At 39.8% G+C, this 21,993-nt stretch overlaps 1 protein-coding gene across 3 annotated transcripts in view; it reads right to left on the bottom strand.

Annotated features, from left to right (window-relative positions):
* Positions 1 to 422: 422 nt before the first annotated feature.
* Positions 423 to 21,993, bottom strand: part of Pitpnc1 (phosphatidylinositol transfer protein cytoplasmic 1) — a 246,357-nt gene continuing 224,786 nt past the window's right edge. For 2 of the 3 annotated variants that reach the window (XM_047544876.1, XM_047544877.1), the window contains exons 8-9: positions 20,182 to 20,245; positions 423 to 5,201 (exon numbers count right to left, since the gene is read on the bottom strand). In XM_047544876.1, the coding sequence (XP_047400832.1) occupies positions 4,885 to 5,201; positions 20,182 to 20,245 (381 nt within the window). In that variant the 3' untranslated portion in view covers positions 423 to 4,884. Of the gene's footprint in view, positions 5,202 to 9,250; positions 9,370 to 20,181; positions 20,246 to 21,993 lie in introns of all 3 variants that reach the window. The other variant, XM_047544878.1, reaches the window with a different exon arrangement.

The raw sequence follows: 21,993 nt of genomic DNA, 5'->3' as shown, positions 1-21,993 counted from the left end.
TTCTCCTACCACTGGGCTGGGAGGACACTTTTGTAAACAGGAGCTATTTGAGATGGAGAAACAGCATATGCCATATGATGCCCTCCGGGTGGCCTTCCCATAGATGCCCTTGGGGTATGTGGCTACGCATTGGCTGAGGGGGAATCAGGTGCTCCATAGATGGACGTGTGCGTTCCACTGGCCCCAGACTCACCTCAAGTACTTTTTGGCTGGACAATGCGGGCAGATACCCAGGCTTTTCCCACCCAGAGTCCATGCCCATCAGCAGGCAAAGCTCACACGAGGCTCTAAGGCTAGGCACAAGCAGCAGCCACAGGCTTGTCCCCTCTTCCTCCATATCTTCTTGCCCATCATTCAGCAAGTGAAGGGCCAACAATCCCTTGACATCAGCTGAGAAAGAAAGAGGGGAAGCTACACTTGGAAAGAAGATTGCTTTTTACTTTATTTACAAGAGAATGTAAGAAAAAGTAAGTTATTAACAATAATAAATAACTGGGGGCGGGGATGACACCATACAGCCATAAAACGATACAGGATGGCACATGTGAGTGTCAACTTCCGATTGCCTTGCTTGTCACCTGTAACACTTGGTCCTTCGGCAGTGGCAGTGGTATTTTGACTAATGTAACCAATCAGGATCCCAGCTCAAAATGTAAGCACTAAATATTACACTTGAAGTTACACAAGTGGCACAGGAGAACATAAACCCAGAGGGCCTCTTCTCAGAGATACAAAGAAACTGAAGGGAGTGTCCAGTGCAACAGACACAATTGAACCAAAACAGGCAGAGGCATTGAGGTTATCCCAAAGCATTAGTTAACTCACAACATTACAATTAACAATGGCATCTGAAAAACTCTCAACACACATTCTGTTACTGCACTAACCCCTACAAAGCTTAAACACGTTTCAAATGCAAACAGATGGTTTTGAAGGTAGAAGCCAGTATGTTCCGCCTCAGCATTGCCAACGCTGTGCGATTGTGTGATACTTGAGTTTCAGCAAGAACAGTTTGAAAGTTTAGTGATGATCAGGTTATAGTCACTGGACAGCAAATTTTCTTTTCTGTTTTTTTTTTTTTTTTTTTTTTTTTAAATTTCAAGAACTACGGCTCAGATGGCAGATTGTCACCTAGCCTGAGTCAGATGATCAGAAAAGTTCTAAAACCATTCAGACAATTCCTCTCTATTGAATTATCTGATTACACATTTTATTCAGAGTTAGTTATATTCTGGCTACTCTCAAGCATCAAATTCCTATTGTCCTAAGCCAATTCCTATTGACCTATTATTTTGTTGTCTCTAAGCCAGGGGGAGACACTAAAGAATTTTCTTATTTATTTATTTTTATGTAGTGCTGGGGATTGAACCTAGGGCCTTGCACTTGTTAGGCAAGTGCTCTCCCATTGAGCAGCATCCCCAGCCCAGCAAGAAAGTAGAATTAAAAATATTCAAAAATACAATCATTCTGAAACTTTCACTGAAAATGATTTATCAAGAGGTGTCAGCATCTATTTTCTTAGTTCACTGTTTTGCCTTGAAAGAAAATCACATAATTACTTTTAGGAGTACTGCTGGGTTGTTTAAGTGTCTTCATTATATATCCACGACTGTGGTACTTATTTTCACAACCAAAAACATGGCTAATACATACCTCCAAACTAATCAAAACCATTTCCCTCACACATAGATGCAAAACCTTAACAGAAGCATTCATAAATTGGTTCACCAATGAGCTCCTATTGTTTCAGGGATAATGGGCGCAAATAAAAATGTCACAGCCTCCTCATCGTTATCCATTTTCTTTGCTTTGTCTTTCTACAGTTCAAAATGAAATGATCTTCAGAGGTGATTTCTGACAGAGTTTATACAATAAAAACATGGAGACCTCTTTCTCCCAGGAAAGCACAGTCAATGCAAGAATGGTGTGCTACAGTCAACAAAAAGTACAGAGACGCTTCGTACTCAAACCTACTCAACGTAATGGAACTTATGGCCATTTTCATGGTCTGCACTAACTCAGAGATGAAGAGGAGTGAACATGTGTTATCCTATGGATTATTTGTTTTCATTTGGCTACCAGAGACTTAAAATTGGTGGTATGGAACTCACTACCCTATATTTATATATATACAGGTATAATACAATTTTGGTGAATAAAGTTGAAGGTTTCCACATTGCAGACAGAGGCACTGAGTTAAGATTCTAGTTTTCCTCAAACATGCTTAGCAAATTCAAGTTTCTGCTTTTTTTTCTTGTAAATTTCCATCATGCAGCCATTTAATTTCCATCTTTGTAAGAATTATTAATGTTCTATGTACACATTCATCGCAGGCTTGTATCCCACAATAACAAATCCGCATATGTATGGAGAAGGTGAAATGACACTTGGAAACCAAGAATGTAAAATACTGAAGTCATTTGTGCCATGTGGCAACTGGAATAAATATTCAAAGCGGCTAAAGGAATACCTGCACCCCCCATTTTGTACTGCACACAAATCATATGTAGACAGAAAAACTGAACATATTTTAAGAGCATACCCACTTTGTTACTTAAGAACCACACTATCATGGGTAGCTTTGCAATTGATGTCTGTGGTATCATACTGACTATAAAAGAAGGAAAATTCACAAAAGGAAATCAGAAATTAGCTTTCTAAAGTATATCGAATTATTGACTTTGACAGCAGAAGCTATTTTATAAAAAGGGAAAACAGCAATGGGATTAATGGACAAACTAGGTGCCAGATGTGTTAACAACCTGCACAGAATAAATTTGTTTTATGTGAAAATAATGATCCCACCCCTACTCTTATTTCAGCTCGAAAATGATAAGCAAATACATACACTATTTCCTTGTCTTCTGAAAGTAGACTTTTGCTTTCTAAAGCCAAACATTCTCATTAAGTACTACCGCATGGAGAGGGAGCCCCTGAAAAGTCCAAGGGGTCTGATAAAAGATTAAGTTTTCCCACAAGCAAAATTCATGCTTCCATACCATGCAAAGAGTTTTTCTTACTACGATACTATCATTCTTAAGGGAAAGATGCGCTGTTGATCTAAGCTATTTGCGACTGGTTTCCTTTGAGTACTGGGTCTACTTTTCCTTTAAGCTAAATGTCAGACTACAGATAAAGAAACAATGGTGCTGGGCTCATGGGTCCAGCGCCTGCACCTTGGGGGAAGAGTGTCAACCTGCAAGAGACTACCAGGAGTGCTGAGCACTGACAGAGGGAAGCAGGCACTGTCCCTGAGAGGCTGAGGGAAGGAGAATCTGCTCCTTGGTCTATGTTGTTCCTTTGGAATCTGTGTTTTAGGAAGGCCCCTTTGAGGTTGGAGGTTATGGTCAGGAAGGCTTGCTAGGGCGTGGGCTCTGGAGTTGCCTAGTTACCTTTTCTTCCTCCCTTGGAGGACAAATATCAATGCTGAGATTCTGCTTGCCCTCCCTTCTGTGTTTAAAGGCAGTGAGGTGCAACAGTGACAGATTTCTCTTTGGACCAAAGGAGAATTCTTTCTGCCACTTTGATGAATGATCTTGCCTCCTGTCAATCTCAGTTTGAATCGTGCATTCCCACTACTTGCAGAAATGGAAGTGAGACAAATGAACATTCATTATCATTCATTCTTTTTACAAATAGGAGCCAGCAATTCTGCTCATGCTCTCCTCTCCCTTGGCAGTATTTACTTGATTTCTGCAACATTCCTAATAACTGGATCTTTCTTTCTTTCTTTCTGCAGTGCTGGGGATCAAACCCAGGGCCCCCACATGCTAGGCAAGTGCTCTACCACTAAGCTACACCCCCAGGCTCCAAAATTTGGATTTCAAGGAAGGAGCAAGAGAATGATCTTTTCTAAGGGCTGGTGATGGGCGATCCATTCCAGGGATGCCTGGATGACTAAGAGTAAAACCAGGAGAGGAATGGGAGGCAATTTTCTTTTTCATGGTCTGCACACCAGACACTCTGTGTTAACGCCCAGATAGCTTACTCTACCCTTGGATGTCTTCAAATGGGCAAATAGTCAATGAATTCTATTCAGGTAATTGCAAATTCTGAGAATCTTAATGGATGATGGTAGCTGACAGGTCAAGGTTTGTTGGTACCTGTACAGAAAAAAAGATGCTTGTTTCACCTGGGTCTCTTGGTTCTTAAACTAAACCATTCCAAAATAAATTGATTACAGTCACATTTATTCATGCAATTCTGAAAGATTTCGGAGGCCACAAGGGCACAAAGGGGAGAGTTATTAAAAGACAGAAACAAGTGGAATCTTTATTATTAAATTCTGTGAAAGGTATAAATATGTTATCATCAATTGCACTTGGAGCCTCTATAAGTTGATAATGAAAATTTTCAAAAATTTAAGGAGTTAACTAGGCCCCAAATCCTGAGTCAGACTAATCAAAATCTCAGTAACTATTGGTATTCAAGTATTGGTGGTCAGCAGTTCAAAATTTAACAATTAGGTTTGTGATGCCTGAGAGTATTTTTTGAGAATTTCAGGTTTGATGGGAGGAAATCGACTTCACTATTTTACCACACTTGGCAACAAAGTGGTGTGAAGTTTTCATATATTTACCCTTGAAGTCCATGGCAGCCTCACCAAATGCCCAATACTAAAGTTTCCTCCCTGGCTTACAGCTGTGTCTATAGAAGATTCTGGTTTTTTAGAAAGTCTTACATTTTAAATCTACTATGATGCTGTGTGGCATACTTAGGATTCATATTATTTGTGAAATTACTTAACCCCATGCACACTCAGAGATAAAAGGAACATGTTTGAGTGACAAAGCAGTCTTTTCCTATATCAGAAGATTCTTAAAAACAACAACAACAACAACAACAAAATGAAAATATAAAACCCCATGAGATATTCATATGAAGTTACTCTGACTTGGGCCGACATGGCTTATCTGAAGAGTGCATGCCAGGTAAATTCAGGGTGGCTTTTTTCTCAGGGTCTGGAAGCGTGAGAGTTTCTGGAGCTGACTTTTTCCGGGGCCGATCTTTGGGGACTGACAGAAATTCTGGTGCGTCTGTGGAGAGAGGGGTGGATGGAGCGCTGGACGGGGCGCTGCGCACTGACGAAGGCAGCAGGGGAATGCTCGAGATAGAAATGGCAGGTGGGAAAGCGCCAATTTTCTTGTTGGTGGCTTCCTGAGTGGCTCGTTCAAATTCTCGGACTTCATCCATTGTCATGTCTTCAAAGGGAAAAAGAAAGAAAACTGAGTTGTCACTTAGAAGAGATGCAAACAGATTCATCATCACACCTGTCTTCAGAGGAACTGTGGAAACCCTACCGTTAAGAGGGCTCTTACTGATCACAAACCCAAATTGTCCTCGAAATACTAAATCCTCAGTTATTTTCCATTATACCAAGACATATCCCTGAAAACAATATTCCTTTATGAATACCCATCTAGGATTTCCAGAGCACTATTCAGCCAGTATTTTAAGTATTCTGGATAAAGACTTAACAGGAGAGCATACAACCAGACTGAGGAGGTGTGTGTGTGTGTGTGTTGTGGTTATGGTGTAGATATATGGAGCCATTATTAGATCTGGTCATCTCTTTCATAAAGAAATAGAAATTAAAACAATCAATGGCCCTGAAATGATACATATTATTGTAAATTTAAGATCACAAAACAAAAACAAAACCCTGATATATCTTTATAGGGTAAATTTAGGTAAATCATCAGAATTTCTCAACATGCTGTCTTCTTATTTAATAAATACTTATTTTTTTCTTGTTCTTTATTTTTCTTTGGGTATTCTGAAGGGGCACAGAAGTGCTGTTGTTCCTGGTTTTCTGGGTGTGTATCTACTCTGAGACTGTTTAGACACTATATTTTAATTCAGCTTAAAAAAACAAATAAGAAGACAACAATAAACCCTGAAAATTACCCCAAAGCCAAGAAAATAAAACCATTTCTCAAAGCAACTTGGAAGAAAAATAATAGAGAATGAAAAGAGAGGATCATTTAGTGAGCAAGGATTGTTTTTAAGAGGAAAAAAGCATTATTTGTAATTCAACAGTAAATCAGTAATGCTTCATTTAACAGGCATTGTCAGATGATATAGATTTTCCAAATACCTAAAATGTTCTTAAGTGAGAAACTAAAAGCAACATTTTAAAAGATAAATCTTTCCCTGATGTATTTAGTGTATACACACACACACACACACACACACACACACACACACATACTTACTACCTTTGAGACATAATATATCCCTGTACAACTTTCCAGGGATGATTTCCTTCTCTGGATCTGTTTGCTTTTTATAGCTTACTATCTCTTTTCTCATTTTCAGAAACTATTATCAGTGTTATTATTTATTTATTGCAGGGCTGGGGATAGAACCCAGGGCCTTGCACATGCCGAGCAAGCACTCTACCACTGGGCCACACACCCCCAGTCCTCTCAGTGTTGCTGTTAACTACTGCTAGTCTGGTATCCTTTGACATTTTATTTACCAGGAAGAGGGCAACAGGTAACTGGGCTTATTAGAACAGGCACCAAATGAAGGTCTAAGGGCTTGTCTCTGAGTAAAATGTGAAATCTGCTGCCCATGGATTTTCATCTATTTTGACTTTCCAGAGACCCATTTTTCATTCTCTCTTGTCCTCTGTCATGAACTTAGTAATTGAAACTTCTTTAGGTAATACTGAATGACTAAACTACTGTGAAACCACATAGCCACTCTAGAAATATTAAGTATGGAATGAACATTCATGATATACTATTAATCATTAGGTTTTATAACATCTGAGCAAACCAGAAACATTTTCCATAAAATGAAATCCTTAAGAGGGCTTCCCTCTGAGTAATTATTAAAATTTCCTGAAAGGGAAAAGTTTTTACAAAAATAAAAAATAACAACTGTGTTGATGTAATATAAATTTCACGATATAGCCTATTAACTTACCACTTTTTTTTTTTTTGGAGGTACTAGGGACTGAACCCAAGGGTGCTCTATGACTGAGCTACATCCCCAACCCTTTTTATTTCTTATTGAGACAGGATATCACTAAATTACTGAGGCTGGTCTCTAACTTGTGATCCTCCAGCCTCGGCCTCTGGAGTTGCTGGGATCGCAGGCATGCGCCACTATGCTTGGCAACTTACCACTGCTGAAAAATCCTAAGGCAATTAGCTAAGAAATGAGATTAGGGTTAAAAAAAGGAGTTATTTAATTTTAAGTCGAGACTCTCAGAAAAATTTTTAGTGAATTGGACTATGGTGTGTTTTTGCAAGAATAAATAAATAACATCTTTGAAAAATAAGATTTTCTAACCAGTGGCTGTGTACGATGCTCTACTTCATGCATCCACCAGGGGGCAGAAATCGTCCAAAGCACAAAATTTTAATTTTCCATTCTCAGTCTCTTTAAAGTTCCCTTCCCTGAAGGCTTTGAAAACCCTCAATTGAAAATGAGTCTGTTATTTCCTTATGCTGGCTTCATCGATGTTAATTTTGCATACTTTTAAACTAATTTATCCTTGCTCAGGTGGATGATTTAAATTTCATTTAGCACCCATGCAGGTTTTATTTGTAATGCACGGCAGCCTCTTGATTTTAACTTCTAAAAAAAAAAATTTTTTATTATCATAGTGAAGAGAGACTGTGGGAAAAATAAATGATCCCCAATTTCATGGAATTCTAAAAAATAAAGGAAAAGTCACAAGCTTTCAAAATAATCAACTTATCAAGGGGTAGGGCATCTCTCATGCTGAAGTCACAACTGATTTGCAGCCAGAGAATGTGTGGGACTTCTGGCTTACCACCTTCTACATAGTAAACTGACTTTAAAATACTCAGAGTAAAACTGAAAGAAAACCAAGCAAAGAGCCTTAAGCTGTAAACTTCAAGAACTGAGAAGGTGAAAAGCACTGGTTTGGTGCCCTTGAGACATCCCCAGTGACCCCCTTCCCTGTGGCTTCCTTTGTCAGGTCATATTTATAGTGATTGGCTTTCAGATCTGTTGAGAGGGAACTGGTATCTAACATTCCAAAAGGAAAAGGCAGTTGAAAGTGATGAAAATTCAAGAATAGTTTCCTTAAAGACATTTCTATCTTTAGAACAGGGAAAGAGGAGTGGGGAGTCTTATCAGAATGGGTCCATTTGTGGAGGGGAAACACTTCAGGTGAGAGTCTTGCCCCATCCGTTTTCTGCAAATCCAATCACTGCATGCAAAGCAGGGCAGGAAGAGTTGGGGGACCTTGCAGACTCAAGGGCAGTTACATGCAGCCAATGGCAGCCTGTAAGCTTTTCAGGGCTCATTCCAAAGACATGCTCTAAATCTTAACTAAAGTGCACAGAAGGTCTGTTTAACGATTCTAAAACATCCAGTTACAATGATGGCCTCCTTTGTTTTCTCTACTTTCTTAATTTTTTTTTTTTAAATCTAATATGTATTATTCCAGGCCCTGGGCTAACAGACAACTCAAGCTGGACCCCCAAAGAGATTCCAGCTCTTTGTATGGCTGAAGACCTATACAAATGGTTTGGTGATTACTTTTTTCTTTGTTAACTTTTTTTCCTTTCACTAGTATAAAGGATTGAGAGATGACTATATTTAAGATGCTTATATATACCATACACTCTCAATTTCCCATGTGCGACCTAAACATCAGGCTCTGAGGCTTTTGCTAAGCCCCAGGCTGGATCGTCTATGCAGCTCAGCACATTTCCCATCATCAGCCCTTCATTGCTCAGCCTGCGTATGCAGACTGCAGTTCCGTCTTGAGATTACCCTAAGTAAAAAAGAACTGATTGGGTAAAACAGCTATAAAGAGCCTTAGAAAGTATTTCAAAGCACATGTAAAGAAACCTAAAATAGCAGATGAGCCAGAAGCCTTCCTCTGAATGAACAAGTGTTAACTGTTTTGAAAAGTTACTGACATATCGTTCTAGTTTACATATGACACCCATTTTTACTCCTGTGCTCTTTTTATGTTTGGTGCAGGCCATTTCACTAGTACCATAATACGTTTCCACTTCCATGTTCTTGGCTTTATGACCAACACAACCCCCAAGTCAAGCAACTTTAAAGAATGGAAATGTCTGGAAGAGAGAGGTGACACTGCCACTTTAGACCCAGCTCAGCATCTTCACCAACAGCCTCTTGGGCAATGACATGATTTTGTGGAAGGTTGGGAAAAGAGCATTTGCAGTATTTCAAAGATCAATTTACGTGTTTGTTTCATACAGGGTGGGCAACATGTTTTAAAAATTCTACATACACTTGTTTGGGCATGGCTCTCTATGTCATCCACAGTGGAGGAATGCTGATTGCAAACTTTTATGTTGGTTTGTTCATGCATGTTTTTCTCGTATTCCCGAACATCATCCATTGTCATATCTGAAAGAGGTCAAGATGTTGGCAACTTCCGTTATTAAATGCAAACTTTCCATGGGGAGACTTTAGGGAAAGATGGTAGCTTAGCAGTAGCCAGATAGGTTTTAAAAAGCAGGGAACTGACTAACTTTATGAGGAATAAATCATAAAGTTAGCTAAACTAGCCAAAGGGGGAGTAAAGGGCAAGGAAGTTAAGTCAACATAGAACAGAGAAGAGTGGAAATTATTTAGGGGTGATTCTTGTGAAGTGAGCTTGGTGGTAGAAGTATTAGCATGTGGCCAGTGCATAGCCTGAGATCTCCTAAAGCTCTGTTAGAAGATCCCTTTTGGGACAGAGGGTCAGGATTATTTGGTTTAATACTTACCTTCCATATGCCTTTCCAAGTACACTGGGAGTCTTTCAATCAATGCATTCAACCACAGAAAGGCACTTTCACTGCTATCATAGGAGACGTAGAAGGCAGAGCAGTGACACTCCCAGGTACAAGAGAGGTTTGGTGCCATTCTCACACGGATGCATATTTATTTGCACAGATACATGGTGTCAGAGAGCGCAGGTCTACACTGAGCTTTGAGTCTAGCCTAACAGCTTGAAGATGGCTGGCACTACTTCCACCCACACTGATCTATAAATAAAATGGCACATGACATGATTTTTGGCCTGAGTCTGCAGTGTTTCAGGATAATGATCTCTTAATCTAGTAATTCTCAACAGGGGACAATTCTGTGACATTTTTTGGTTGTCATAACTGTGGAAGGGGTTCTACTGGCATCTATAAGAGAGGGTAGAGGCCAGGGATGTGGGGGAACATTTCACAATGCACAGGACCCCCCAGCCTCCAACAAAGAATGATCTGATCCAAAATGTCCACAGTGCTGAGGTTGAGAAATCCTGTCTTAATTCAACTGATAAAAAAACTTAGAGAAGGAACCCTTCCATCTTCAATACATGAAATGCACAAAATTGATAATTAGTCTCACTTTAAACATTTCCTTGATTTTATTCCCCACCTTCACCTCACTCCTCATTTTGTTTACATTTTATCAGCAGTTTCTCCAGTTAGGTATTCTGCTGTTGCTGCCTTAGCAGAATTTAATTTCGTACCTCTTAAACAATGAAGGTATGCCCGAGGATTGCTTCATCTACCACACCCCAATCACTAACTGGCTTGGTGGGAGATTTGTAGTGGATATTCACAGTTGGAATTTTTCCTTAAGTATTTCCTGTGTCATGTGGTTTAGTGTCTTTTTACATCAATCCAAGTGTCATGTGAAATTTCTCTTCATTTCCAAAGGGCAGACATGCAGAACTTATGATTTAATTCCTGTGGTCTAGGGCCAAGATGGAGCATGGCTCTAAATCCAGACCTGGGCTATTTTATTTAGCTGATAATCCCCCTCCTGCCCTGAAATCATTAATCAAAAATGCTGTCATTATGCAATGTAAGTATCAAGAATGCTAAGAAGCAGTCTGACCAGGCAAAGAGCATGCTTTTTTTTTTTTTTTTTTTTTTAGAAAATAGAGGTAACTGAGATGCAATAAGGAGAGGCGCTTCATGATTAGAACAAATGCACTTAGTTAACAACAACACATACTTCGATACAATCACAGTAATTTCAATAACTGATTTTTCAAAATATGTAATGAATATTAAGCTGTTGGTTTTACCTGAAAATTTAAAATTTAAATAAGTTTCTCTATACAAATGTCATTAGACACCTTTTTGGAAAACGAAAGCAAGTAAGTTTTAGTTTTATTTGCTCTAGGGAATCCCAAAAGAAATTGTTCTTTATCTCTAATTAGCTCAATGTTAAAAGAAGGGCCTAATGGTGTGACTATGCGCTTTCAAAGATATAACAGCTTTGCGAATGTGAAAAAGAATTTAACAACAAAGATGTTCATTACTGTATTTTTTTTTTTTTGTACTGAGGATTGAACCCAGGGACTATATCACTGAACTACATCCCCAGTTCTTTTTATTTTTTATTTTGAGAGTCTCACTAAGTTTTTTAGGATCTGGCTAAGTTGCTAAGGCTGGCCTTGAACTTGTGATCCTTCTGTCTCAGCTTCCTGAATTGCTGGAATTACAGGCATGCACTATAGTGGCCAGCTTTGCCTTGTTCTTTTTTTTTTTTTTTTTTCTTTTTGCAGTGCTGGGGATTGAACCCAGGGCCTTGTGCTTGCGAGGCAAGGAGGCAAGCACTCTACCAACTGAGCTATATCCCAGCCCTTACCTTTTTCTTAATAGTAAAAAACCAAAAACTATTACAGGGACTGATTGTACTACGCAATCATTAAAAATGAGGTAGAAGAATATTTAACACTAATATGTATAGATGGTCTTTTTTGTTTTGTTTTGTTTTTGGTACCAGGGATTGAACTCAGGGGCACTTAAACACTGGGTCATATCCCTAGCTCTTTTTTGAACTTTATTTAGAGACAGGGTCTCGTTGAATTGCTTAGGACCTCGCTAAGTTGCTGGGGCTGGCTTTGAACTTGTGAGCCTCCTGCTGTTGCTTCCCAAGTTGCTGGGATTACAGGTGTGTGCCACTCTGTCTGGTTTGTGGAAATACTCGAGTTATTGTTAAATAAAAAATACGAGGGAAAAACTGAATACATTATATAATTTTAGTATGAAAAGTGTCATCTACATTTTAAAACAATGAAAGCATACATTTCATAATGTTAACAGTGATTGAGTTGGAATTCCAGATAATTTTCATAGGCTTTCTTTTTTGTATCTATGTTTTCTAAATTGTCTACATTAACTATGCTTTAAATTATGCATTACATAAGAAAGAGCGTAACATTATTTAAAAATTGATTCTTTGGAAATCACTAGAAGATGAATTTCATCAATTTGGAACTGGTAAGAAGAACAAAATCCCTTGATTTTTTTAAAAAACAAAGAGTTAAGAAACACAATTTCAGTGTGTGACAGTAGAGGGCTTGCCTAACAGGTTTGAGGCTGTAGGTTCAATCCTAGCACTGTGAAAACAAGCAAATGAACAAACACCAACTACCAAAATTTCAGAAAATTCCATGTAAAAGAAAAAAAGAGTCAATTGCATTATGTAAGGACGAACACTTATAATAGTGTATTTCTCTAAAGGATGATGATAACTTGGTCCCTGCTACTGCCGAAGGAAAATACCTTTATCTAAGTCCTTAAATATCTCCACATACAATACATGTATATGTAAATATTTTCAGCATACCTTGGTAATTTATGGAAATCCTAATCAAGTGAAAATGTTCCAGGTTATTTGGCAAAGTGCATTTTTTTTTTTTTTGCTTTTGCAACATATATTACCTCAAGATCTATATCTGAATCAATTCTTTAGAAAATTCAATTACATATGCCTAAAGACAGATTATACTTTCAGAGATGATTCATCTTCATTATTGATTGATTTTCAATGATCAGAACAGCTTCTCACAATTTAGTTCCAGCATTTGCAGCAAACAAATGCTTATGTGCATCAGACAACCTCTTAATGAAAGGAACCCTATGTCAGTTATGCTGCAAATAAATTGGTAAATAACCACCCCTTATCTTAGATTTTGAAAGGTTATAATTTGCTTTTCCTAAGTAAGGTTTCTTAAACCAAGGCTTCTGAAACAAGTAACACTGGAGTTAATTGTCTGATTCAAAAGCATTGGAACCAGTACAGTATTTCTTCTGATAAGGCAAATGCATCTAGTATCTTCAGAGCTTTGCTACCAGAGTTTCACTGAAATGATCAGCACTAGGAAGTATTCCAGAGGTGTAAATTCTTTCACTGTACCTTAAGGGGACAAAATTTATTTTCCTTGCCCTCTGAAAAAGCCATTTCTTTCCTTATCAGCTCCTTCTTGTCCTGTGTTAGGTGAGGAGAGAGCAACCTGGGTTGCACTTCCCAGGATGTGAAGGCCACACAGCACGGGGCCCCAGTGGAATCCTCTCCTTTGACAGGTGACCCAGCTGAGGTCCTGGCAAAGAGTGCTCGGGTCCTGGGGATTTGTGAATTGAGGAATCTTCTTGTTTCCTAAACTGTCAACTAAAAGCTCACATTAAGCAGCAAAATAGACCTCAACTATGTGAGCCTTCCATGCTTCAACCATTTTTTTAAAATAAAATGTTTTAAGTTATTATGTATTTATTTGCTCACTCAAGAAACACATGAATTTTGTTCCTAAAGAAGATTTCAAAGAGTACTGGATTAAACAGAGAAAAGTATTTAATTCCTATTAATCTCTTCCAATCTTATTGCTTCTCCTCGAGAGACTGCTTCTCCTTAAGAGACTGAGGAATGTGTTGGAGGATATTTATTCTATGAAGTTACCTCTCTCTCTCTCTCTCTCATACACACACACACACACACACACACACACACACTTATTTACTTTTACGTATATGGAATCATACTGTAGTTACTATGTTTTTTTATATCATCAAGTAGTAGTTTTGATTTCCTCTTTCTACTTAATGGGAAATGTACATACTTCCATATTGGTACAACAGAACACTCTATTTTTCTTCTTTTTCTTTGTGCTGCTGAGAACCCCGGGTTCTGAACACCACAGGCAGCTGCTTCGTGACTCAACCATATCCTAGCCCTGACCTTATTCTTTTTAATGGTTTTGTGCAATATTCATAGTATGGGCAGGCCAGAATTCCTTTGCCCATAGTTCTGTTGATGGACTTTACATTGAGACTAATTTTTAACTATGATAAACATTATCACACAGAATGGCTTTGTACATATATTCAGGAACACAGGTATATTTCTTTTCTGTGTGTGTGTGTGTGTGTGTGTGTGTGTGTGTGTGTTTTGTGCTCTATCACTGAACTACACCCCAGCCTGCACATGTATATTTATTTATTTTCTAGGGTACTGGGTATTGGAACTCAGGGACACTTGACCACTGAACCACATCCCCCGCCCTATTTAGTGACAGGGGCTTATTGTGTTGTTTAGCACCTCATTTTTGCTGAGGCTGGCATTGAACTTGTGATCCTCCTGTCTCAGCCTTCCAAGCCACTGCAATTATAGGCATGTGCCACTGCACCCAGCTTGCACGTGTATATTTCTTTTTTTTTTTTTTTTTTTTGGTGCTGGGGATTGAACCCACGGCCTTGTACTTGCAAGGCAAGCACTTTACTGACTGAGCTATATACCCAGCCATATATTTCTTAAGAATAAAGTTCTCAGGCTAGGTGTGGTGCCACACACCTGTAATCCCAGTGGCTCAGGAGGCTGAGGCAGGAGGATTGCAAGTTCAAGGCCAGCCTCAACAACTTATCAAGGTCGTAAGCAGATTAGTGGGACCCTGTCTCTAATTAAAATACAAAAAAGGACTGGCACTGGCTCAGTGGTTGAGTGCCCCTGCATTCAATCCCCAGTGCCAAAAAAAGAAATTTCTTAAAGTGAAATGATTGGATCATAGGTTATTTATACTTACTATTTTTATAGTACATATTGTAATTTATCACTTTATATCCCGAACTGGATATTATCACTCTCTTAAACTTTTGCTACCAGATAGGCCAATGTAATATCTTCTTCTTGTTTTCTTACATTCCTTGTGATTGGTAGTGAGTTTTTTGGCCACTTGCATTTCTTCTGTGATTTACCTATTCATATTCTTTACTTTTTTTCTATTGAGGCATTATATTTCCAATTTATAGAACTTCTTTGTATACTATAGATATTAATCCTCTTTGGCTACATATGTTGCAAACATTTTCTCCTAGTCTTACAAATTTGTTTATGGTGGCAATTTTCTTTCAATTATTTTAATTATTTTTTGAGTGGAGCTGGGGTTTGGACCCATGAATGTGCGCATGCTAAGCACATGTTTTCTCACTGAGCTACAACCTTGGCACAATCATTAATTTTTTTTCCTATTCGGTACAGGGGATCGAACCCAGGGACATTCTACCTCTGGCCTACATCAACAATCCTTTGAATTTTATTTTTGAGACAGGGTATCACTAAGTGTCTTAGGCTGGCCTTGATCTTTTGATCCTCCTACTTCAGTCTCCTAAGTGGCTGGGATTACAGATGTGCGCCACTGTGCTGGCCACTCATATTTATTTATTTATTTATTTATTTATTTATTTATTTTTGGTGCTGGGGATCGAACCCAGGGCCTTGTGCTTACAAGGCAAGCACTCTACTGACTGAGCTATCTCTCCAGTCCCTCATTTTATTTTTAAAGAAGGGAGGTTGATTTGATAGGAAGAGGAGGTGAGATCATATATTTGAAAGGCCTTTAGGACACAAGTCTTTGAACATACAGAGATACTACAGATGCCCTGGAACAAAGTATCTGCAAGCATGAATTCTTCTCCATTGTACTAAATAGTTGCAGCAGGTAAAATTGAAAAAAGGAAAGTCTCGTACTTGAATTCAATGACCTGTTCAATGGCACATTATACTTCACTTTTTTCTACAAACATTATCTCTCCACTTCCAGGCTCCTCAGCTAAAATAGAGGTCTTTTGTCCCTCATGCTAGGTCAAAACTGAAGTCTTGAACAGGTAGTTGGGTTGGGGATGATCCAACAATCATGAATTAGATGGGATACTCCTTTGGCTCCAGTAAAATGATGGTCATGCTCTGGGAAGTGCCATTGTTTAATCCTTTAAAATGATTATAGAGTCAGTACATGCTTATTACAAAAAGTTTAGGGTGCCTCCACTTGCTTGTACTGAAAGGCCTGGTGCATAACCTTCCCAAATAATTCACACCACTAAGAACTGGAAGTATAAAGTTGTGATTTCCCCTGTAGCGTGTAACTAGGGGTGGAGAAGGGTTCAGTGATTTCCTCTAAAAAATCTGTTGGAAAGCTATGAGTTGTCTTATTAGCAAAATGAGTCTGAGCACACGCACCTGAATGTTGCATAAGAGCCATGGTGCTCAAGTTCATATTTCAGGGAACTTGGGGACATTGGAAAATGTTGGCTTAGGGAACTCAACCAGCTGATGCTAGCCTCTCTTAGGCTTCTGTCTCTGCCTTGAGTCTGCTGCACTCAGGAGGAGGCCTGCTCCAGGGACTCCAGGACTCACTTCCATGAGGGCTGTTTTATCTGTATCAGTCTAAACTTCTCACATATCCCTCCTACTTTTTGGGAAGAGTTTGGTTTTCAAAGACATTTGTTAGGTTTCAATCAGTCACAGGCTCCCTCTGGCAATCTTTAGTGTTCCTCTCTCAAAATACTGTCAGATTTGTGAAGCAAAAACATGCTCTTGTGAAGCTGGGCTGTCTATTTTTATCCACCTCTCCTCTCACCCCATCTCCTGAAATGCGTTGTTGTTGCTTCTCTGATTAGTGTTCTAGTCATGCAGAGAGACCCAAGGCTCATGGGTAAAGACCAATCAGGGCTCTGAAAGATGAACTCAACTCCTCCGACATGGAAACCGATACATCTCACAATGAACACGAGCAGAATAAAATCTGTTTAGGGAAATAGTTTCGTGACAGCCAAATGCTGGAATTCAGAAAAGATGCAAAATTAATCCTTGGGTGCGAAAAGATCACCATCCTCTACAATGTCTCTTTTCTTCGTTCTTAATTAAGCATTGGAGGTGGTGAGTCTAATTAGAGAGAGATAGCCAGGACTTCCGCTACGTAAGGGTGAATGGTGTGTGCACTATACCAACACACAGCTGAAGAGGTGAATGGGGCTGGTATTCAGTCTCAAACCCATGGAACCCACTGGGTCTGCCCAGAAGGGGCATCTTTTTCTAATTTATCTGTTTAAAAGGGGTGTTTTTTCCTAATTCTCACAAGGCACCAGAGTCTAGAAGTTGGCCCTGAAGACAGCTATGATTCTCCAGTTTAACCTATTTGGAACTGAACTAATTAAACTGTGTTTGCAATCCAATCTGGAGTACAGCCCATGCTATAGGTCAATAGTTTAGAATTATCTGGAGGGCCTGTTAAAACAGATTGCTGGGTTAGATCCCACCAAAGTTTCTGAATTGGCAGATTTGGCTGGGGGCAGGGGTCCTGAGAATATGTGTTTCTAACAAATATCCAGGGGATGATGATATTGCAGGCCCACGGACCTCACTTTGAGAACCAGTGCTACGAATTATACCTGTAGGTAAGGGATTCATTACTTTAGGCTTTTTGCATATTTATTAATGAGAGCCTCTGGACCAAAGGAAAAAAAAAAGCAACTTCTGGTACCCCAAACTGCAGGGTTAACCTGGCATGCACTTAGCCTTGGTAACAGACAAACACATTTACCTGAAATCCCAGAGTTTTCAGCATTTCTCGAATAAGCAACTGAGAAGACTGTGGGCACGGGCTGCTTCCATTCATTTGATTTCCCAAGTGTCTGCATCGGGTAATGAAGGAGTCACTGTACCTGTGGCTGGCAGCTCAGCTGGCTGCTGGTGCCTGTGGTAGTTGATGTGAAAATGATGGTGTGGTTCTTGGACCCCTTACTGAGTGAACAGGCTGCTTGTTTATGGTTGGGGCTGTGCATGTGGATATGGGGGGTAGAGACCTACTCTGGGGAGAAGAAGGGTCCCTGATCATCTATATCCACTGGTCTGTACTCCTTTTATTTTTTGCACTCAGGTACAGAAAGGACTTTTTGACTAATAAGGTTCCTTAAGCTGTTAACTGCCCTCACCTAACTCACCCTAAGTAGGCGGGCAGGTATTCTATTCCTGAAGGTCTCCAGGCTGGAGACCTCCCATTTCCCTTGATGTGCTGTTCTAGATTTGGGTTTCTGTAATAATCTGAGAATTTTCTGTTTCCCTTTCACTCTTCCCCCCCACACCTTCCCAATTTTGCAGTGCTGGGGATTCAAATTAGGTCCTTACGCATTCTAGGCAAGCCTCTCTCTCTTTCAACTAAATGCCTTTAAGTCTCTTCCATGCCCTAGGCACAGCTGAGAAAGGAAAGAATCAGCCTATTCTCTGTACTCAGCCATTTACTTACTATCCACCCATGATTTTTTTTTCCTGCTTATATCCTGTCTCTAATCAAACCCTTTTCCCTGTTTTAACAGCTTTGCTGTGTTTATTCGTTTTTTTTTTTTTTTTTTTTTTTTTTTTTCAGTGGTGAGGATTGAACCCAAGGCTTTAAGCATGCTAGACAAGCTATCACAGAGCTACACCCCTAGCCCTGTTTTGTCCTCTTGATCAGAGACGGGCTACTCTTTGTTGTGTGTGTGTTGCTGGGGATTGAACCCAGGGCCTTGTGCATGAAAGGCAAACACTCTACCAACTGAACTACATCCCCAGCCCAGCTACTCTTCTTAATGTTGCCTTTTCTGGAAAGTCCTCAGTGGCATTCTGGTGCCCTGTCTCTTGGTCTTCACAGTGGCAGATTTGGGGCCTTCAGGTTCTGTCCTCTTGCCAATCAGTTCAAGCCTATTATTCTTTGAATATTCTTTTTTTTTTTTTTTTTTTTTTGCAGTGCTGGGGATTGAACCCAGGGCCTTGTGCTTGCAAGGCAGGCACTCTACCAACTGAGCTATCTCCCCAGCCCTGAATATTCTTTTGATATTCCCTTGGAGCTTGTAACAAGGAAACCATGAGCTAGCTCCCAGGAGCACAAGTCAGGAGAGGCCAGAAGTTCCTAATCTTTGTTGATGTCTGTGCTCTGTCTGAGAATCTAAGAAAAGGTTCCCAGGAAAAAGAACACCCAGAAAGAGCTGTTTAAGGATCAGAGGAGACTCTCTGTCCACCTGCCTCAAAAAAGACAACAAACAGGTCTTCGGAAGAATCAGGACAACTTGCTGCAAAAAGTAGCATCCTAGAGATGTGTCAGGTGAGAGAGTAAATGATGATCTGCATTTGGACAAACCCAGGTAGATGCATTTCCTCTTCAACTGGTGTAGATCCAAGAAGATTAAAACAAAACAAAAGCCCACAGCTGCCAGAACCATGCCTTTTCAAATGTGGCTCAGAAACAGCTACCAACATTAATAACCGTCACTGTCTGCCCATTCTATCCTGCGATATATCCTCTTACTTTAAATCTGCTGCCTTGTGCTAAGAAAATGGAGGGAATTGGTGGAATAATGATGGAAAAGGACCAAAACACAATCTAGGTTACACTCAGAGCAAATGCAATGTGACTTAGGAAAAGGCCAAGGAGGAGGGCATTTCATTGGACGATCAATCTGAGAGTCAGATCTAACCTAAGTCATTGGGCATGTGCCTTTCTATTTATAGCCAGGGACAGAAGCCATCTGATGACTGATTCTGGGATGCAGAGGATTCTCGTGGACAAAAGGAGAGGGCTGAGGATTTGGGGAGGGTGGTCCATCCGTCTTGGAATGAAGCAAGTCTTCTTTTGATTTACTGGAAACGTGCAGCACTTGTTTAACCTTCCCACGTCATGAAAAAAAGCCAGAATGATTAGGATTAACAGGTACCTATGCCTTTGTCTGCCCTTGAATTCTTACAGAACCTGTATGTATCTGGTGAGGGATTGTTTCAAGTGTTCTCTGAATCAAAGGACTGCTTTTACTTGACATGATGCTTCAGAAAGCTTTGATCTTAAAGTCTGGGATAAATCAGGATGGGTCTGAAATCCGTCCAACAGAATAATAGAGCCCTGCATATCAACTATGTAAGCATCAAACATACCAAGGTCCTACTTAGTCAATATCTCTGTGGTTATTTTAGACCAAGCTTCTATAATTACATCTTTATTATGCTTGGTGGATGGTGTTTCAAGACAGGAAGCTGGAGCCTGCCTTTGTTGTCCTTTTAGGTAAGAGCTGAAGCCAGAGGGATTGAAAGTTCAAGTCAACATGTCATGAAATTGTTCTACAAATTATTTTGGGGAAAATGACTTACCGTACCACTCATCAACCCATGCAAAAGCCTGTCTATGTCCAATCAGCAGGATGTCTCGGACCACCTGGAAAGGAAAAGAAGGAGGTTGAAATAATACCAGGTTGGATCAAAACTGTCAGGAAAATAGGTTGCTCCCCAATTCTGGGAGTCTTGGCAATTATGGATTCTGCAATTCCTCTGTCCACAGGTGATGACAACTGCAGGCTGCCACGCAGGTGTGGTGCCCGCCTGTCCCAGCCCTTCCCAGGGCATGCATATACTTGCTGTGAATCAATTGCTTTGTGGCATTTGAGAATTGAGCCGGTGTTTGCACAAACTGACAACACATGGCAGTTGCACAGCAGTGACTCGAATGCATCTCTGGGAGCTGCGGCCTGAGGTTTTCCTTTTCATTTCTCTCTAACCAGAACAGTGTCTACTTTCCTACTTTTGTCTGTCTCTGGTGCCAGGAAGTTAAAGTTGGAAATCAAGAGCCCTTTTCTAGGTGGCAAGTGACCTGCCAGCAAGGCGTTCTTAACCTTCCCTCTTCTCTGATGAAACATGTTAAATAATGAGTCAATTTTTAGAAGTAAATCAAGGTGTGGCATACAAGGTAGGTAAATATCCTTCTAGGCTTGACTCTCATGTAATAGAAGGAAAAAACTCAGCTTAGTCAACTATTATTGAAAGAGATGAAATAAGAGCCTGAATTAGAAGATAACAGGAATGATAAGCGCCACTGGTGATAAAGGAATGGACCTGATTCTTGCGGGGACGCGTGTGGAATAGAAGGCTGAGGAAAATAATGTACACCCTTTCCGTATGTGTGCAACACTGTTCACATGCTTTTATTTCATGACACTCTTTTGCTTCCTGTATAAATATGCTTTTTTACATTTCTTGGATACCCACAGTCTCCTTCCAACATTCCTTTCTTCCAGTCAAACAAATCTGGTGATTGTCAAAAACCTCTCAAGGAAGGTTTAGGCATGTTTTAATAAATAAAGGATTTTAATTTGGTGAATTTGTAGAAACAAGGGAAGCATTTATAACGAAGTGTTTACTCCCCCAGGCCTCTGGAGATGTAGTTGGGCTTTTATGACTGGGAAATAGGAAACACGTAAGAACATAAGAAACAACACCCAGCCACGCACACACTGAGTGCTGAGTGGGTAGAATTCATGGAACTCAAAAGAACAGCATGGAGGCACCAGTAAATATACCCTATTACATTTAGCACAACACAGCTGTTGGATGGAAACAAGAATTCAATAATGTGCTAATGGTTCACTTTGAACATCCCCCCACCCTTAACTGTGAATAGAGTCTTGGAAAAAACAAAAACAAAAACAAAGGTGTTCAGAGAAAAGCATCCCTGGTGCTTTAAGCCCATGCAAATGCTACCCTCAGATTCTCATTAGCAACTCATGTGCCAGAGCAGGTGTGTTTTGGAGGTGTCCTAGACACTGCATTTTATTTGAAATGGGTAACGGAATGCCTGTGAATAAAGCAGCACTCTTATAGTTTTTTTTTTTCTTAAAAATAGTTTTAGTTGTAGATGGACACAATACCTTTATTTATTTATATGTGGTACTGAGGCTCAAACCCAGCGCCTCACACATGCTGGGCATATGCCCTGCCCCGAGCTACAGCCTCAGCCCCTCCTTATAGGTTTTTTTTTTTTTTTTTCTTATAGGTTTTTAATTTTTAAATTTTATTTGTTTGTTTTTGTGGGTACTAGGGATGGAACCCAGGGCCTCACACATGTGAGGGAAGTGCTCCCCACCTCCTCTTAGAGGATTTAAAAAATCTGATTCTCAAAACTGGCCACTC

Source organism: Sciurus carolinensis, chromosome 3, assembly GCF_902686445.1.
Source record: "Sciurus carolinensis chromosome 3, mSciCar1.2, whole genome shotgun sequence".
NCBI classification, from domain to species: Eukaryota; Metazoa; Chordata; class Mammalia; order Rodentia; family Sciuridae; genus Sciurus; species Sciurus carolinensis.
The sequence above is the reverse complement of the archived record's forward strand: the minus strand, read 5'-3'. Positions and strand labels throughout refer to the sequence as shown.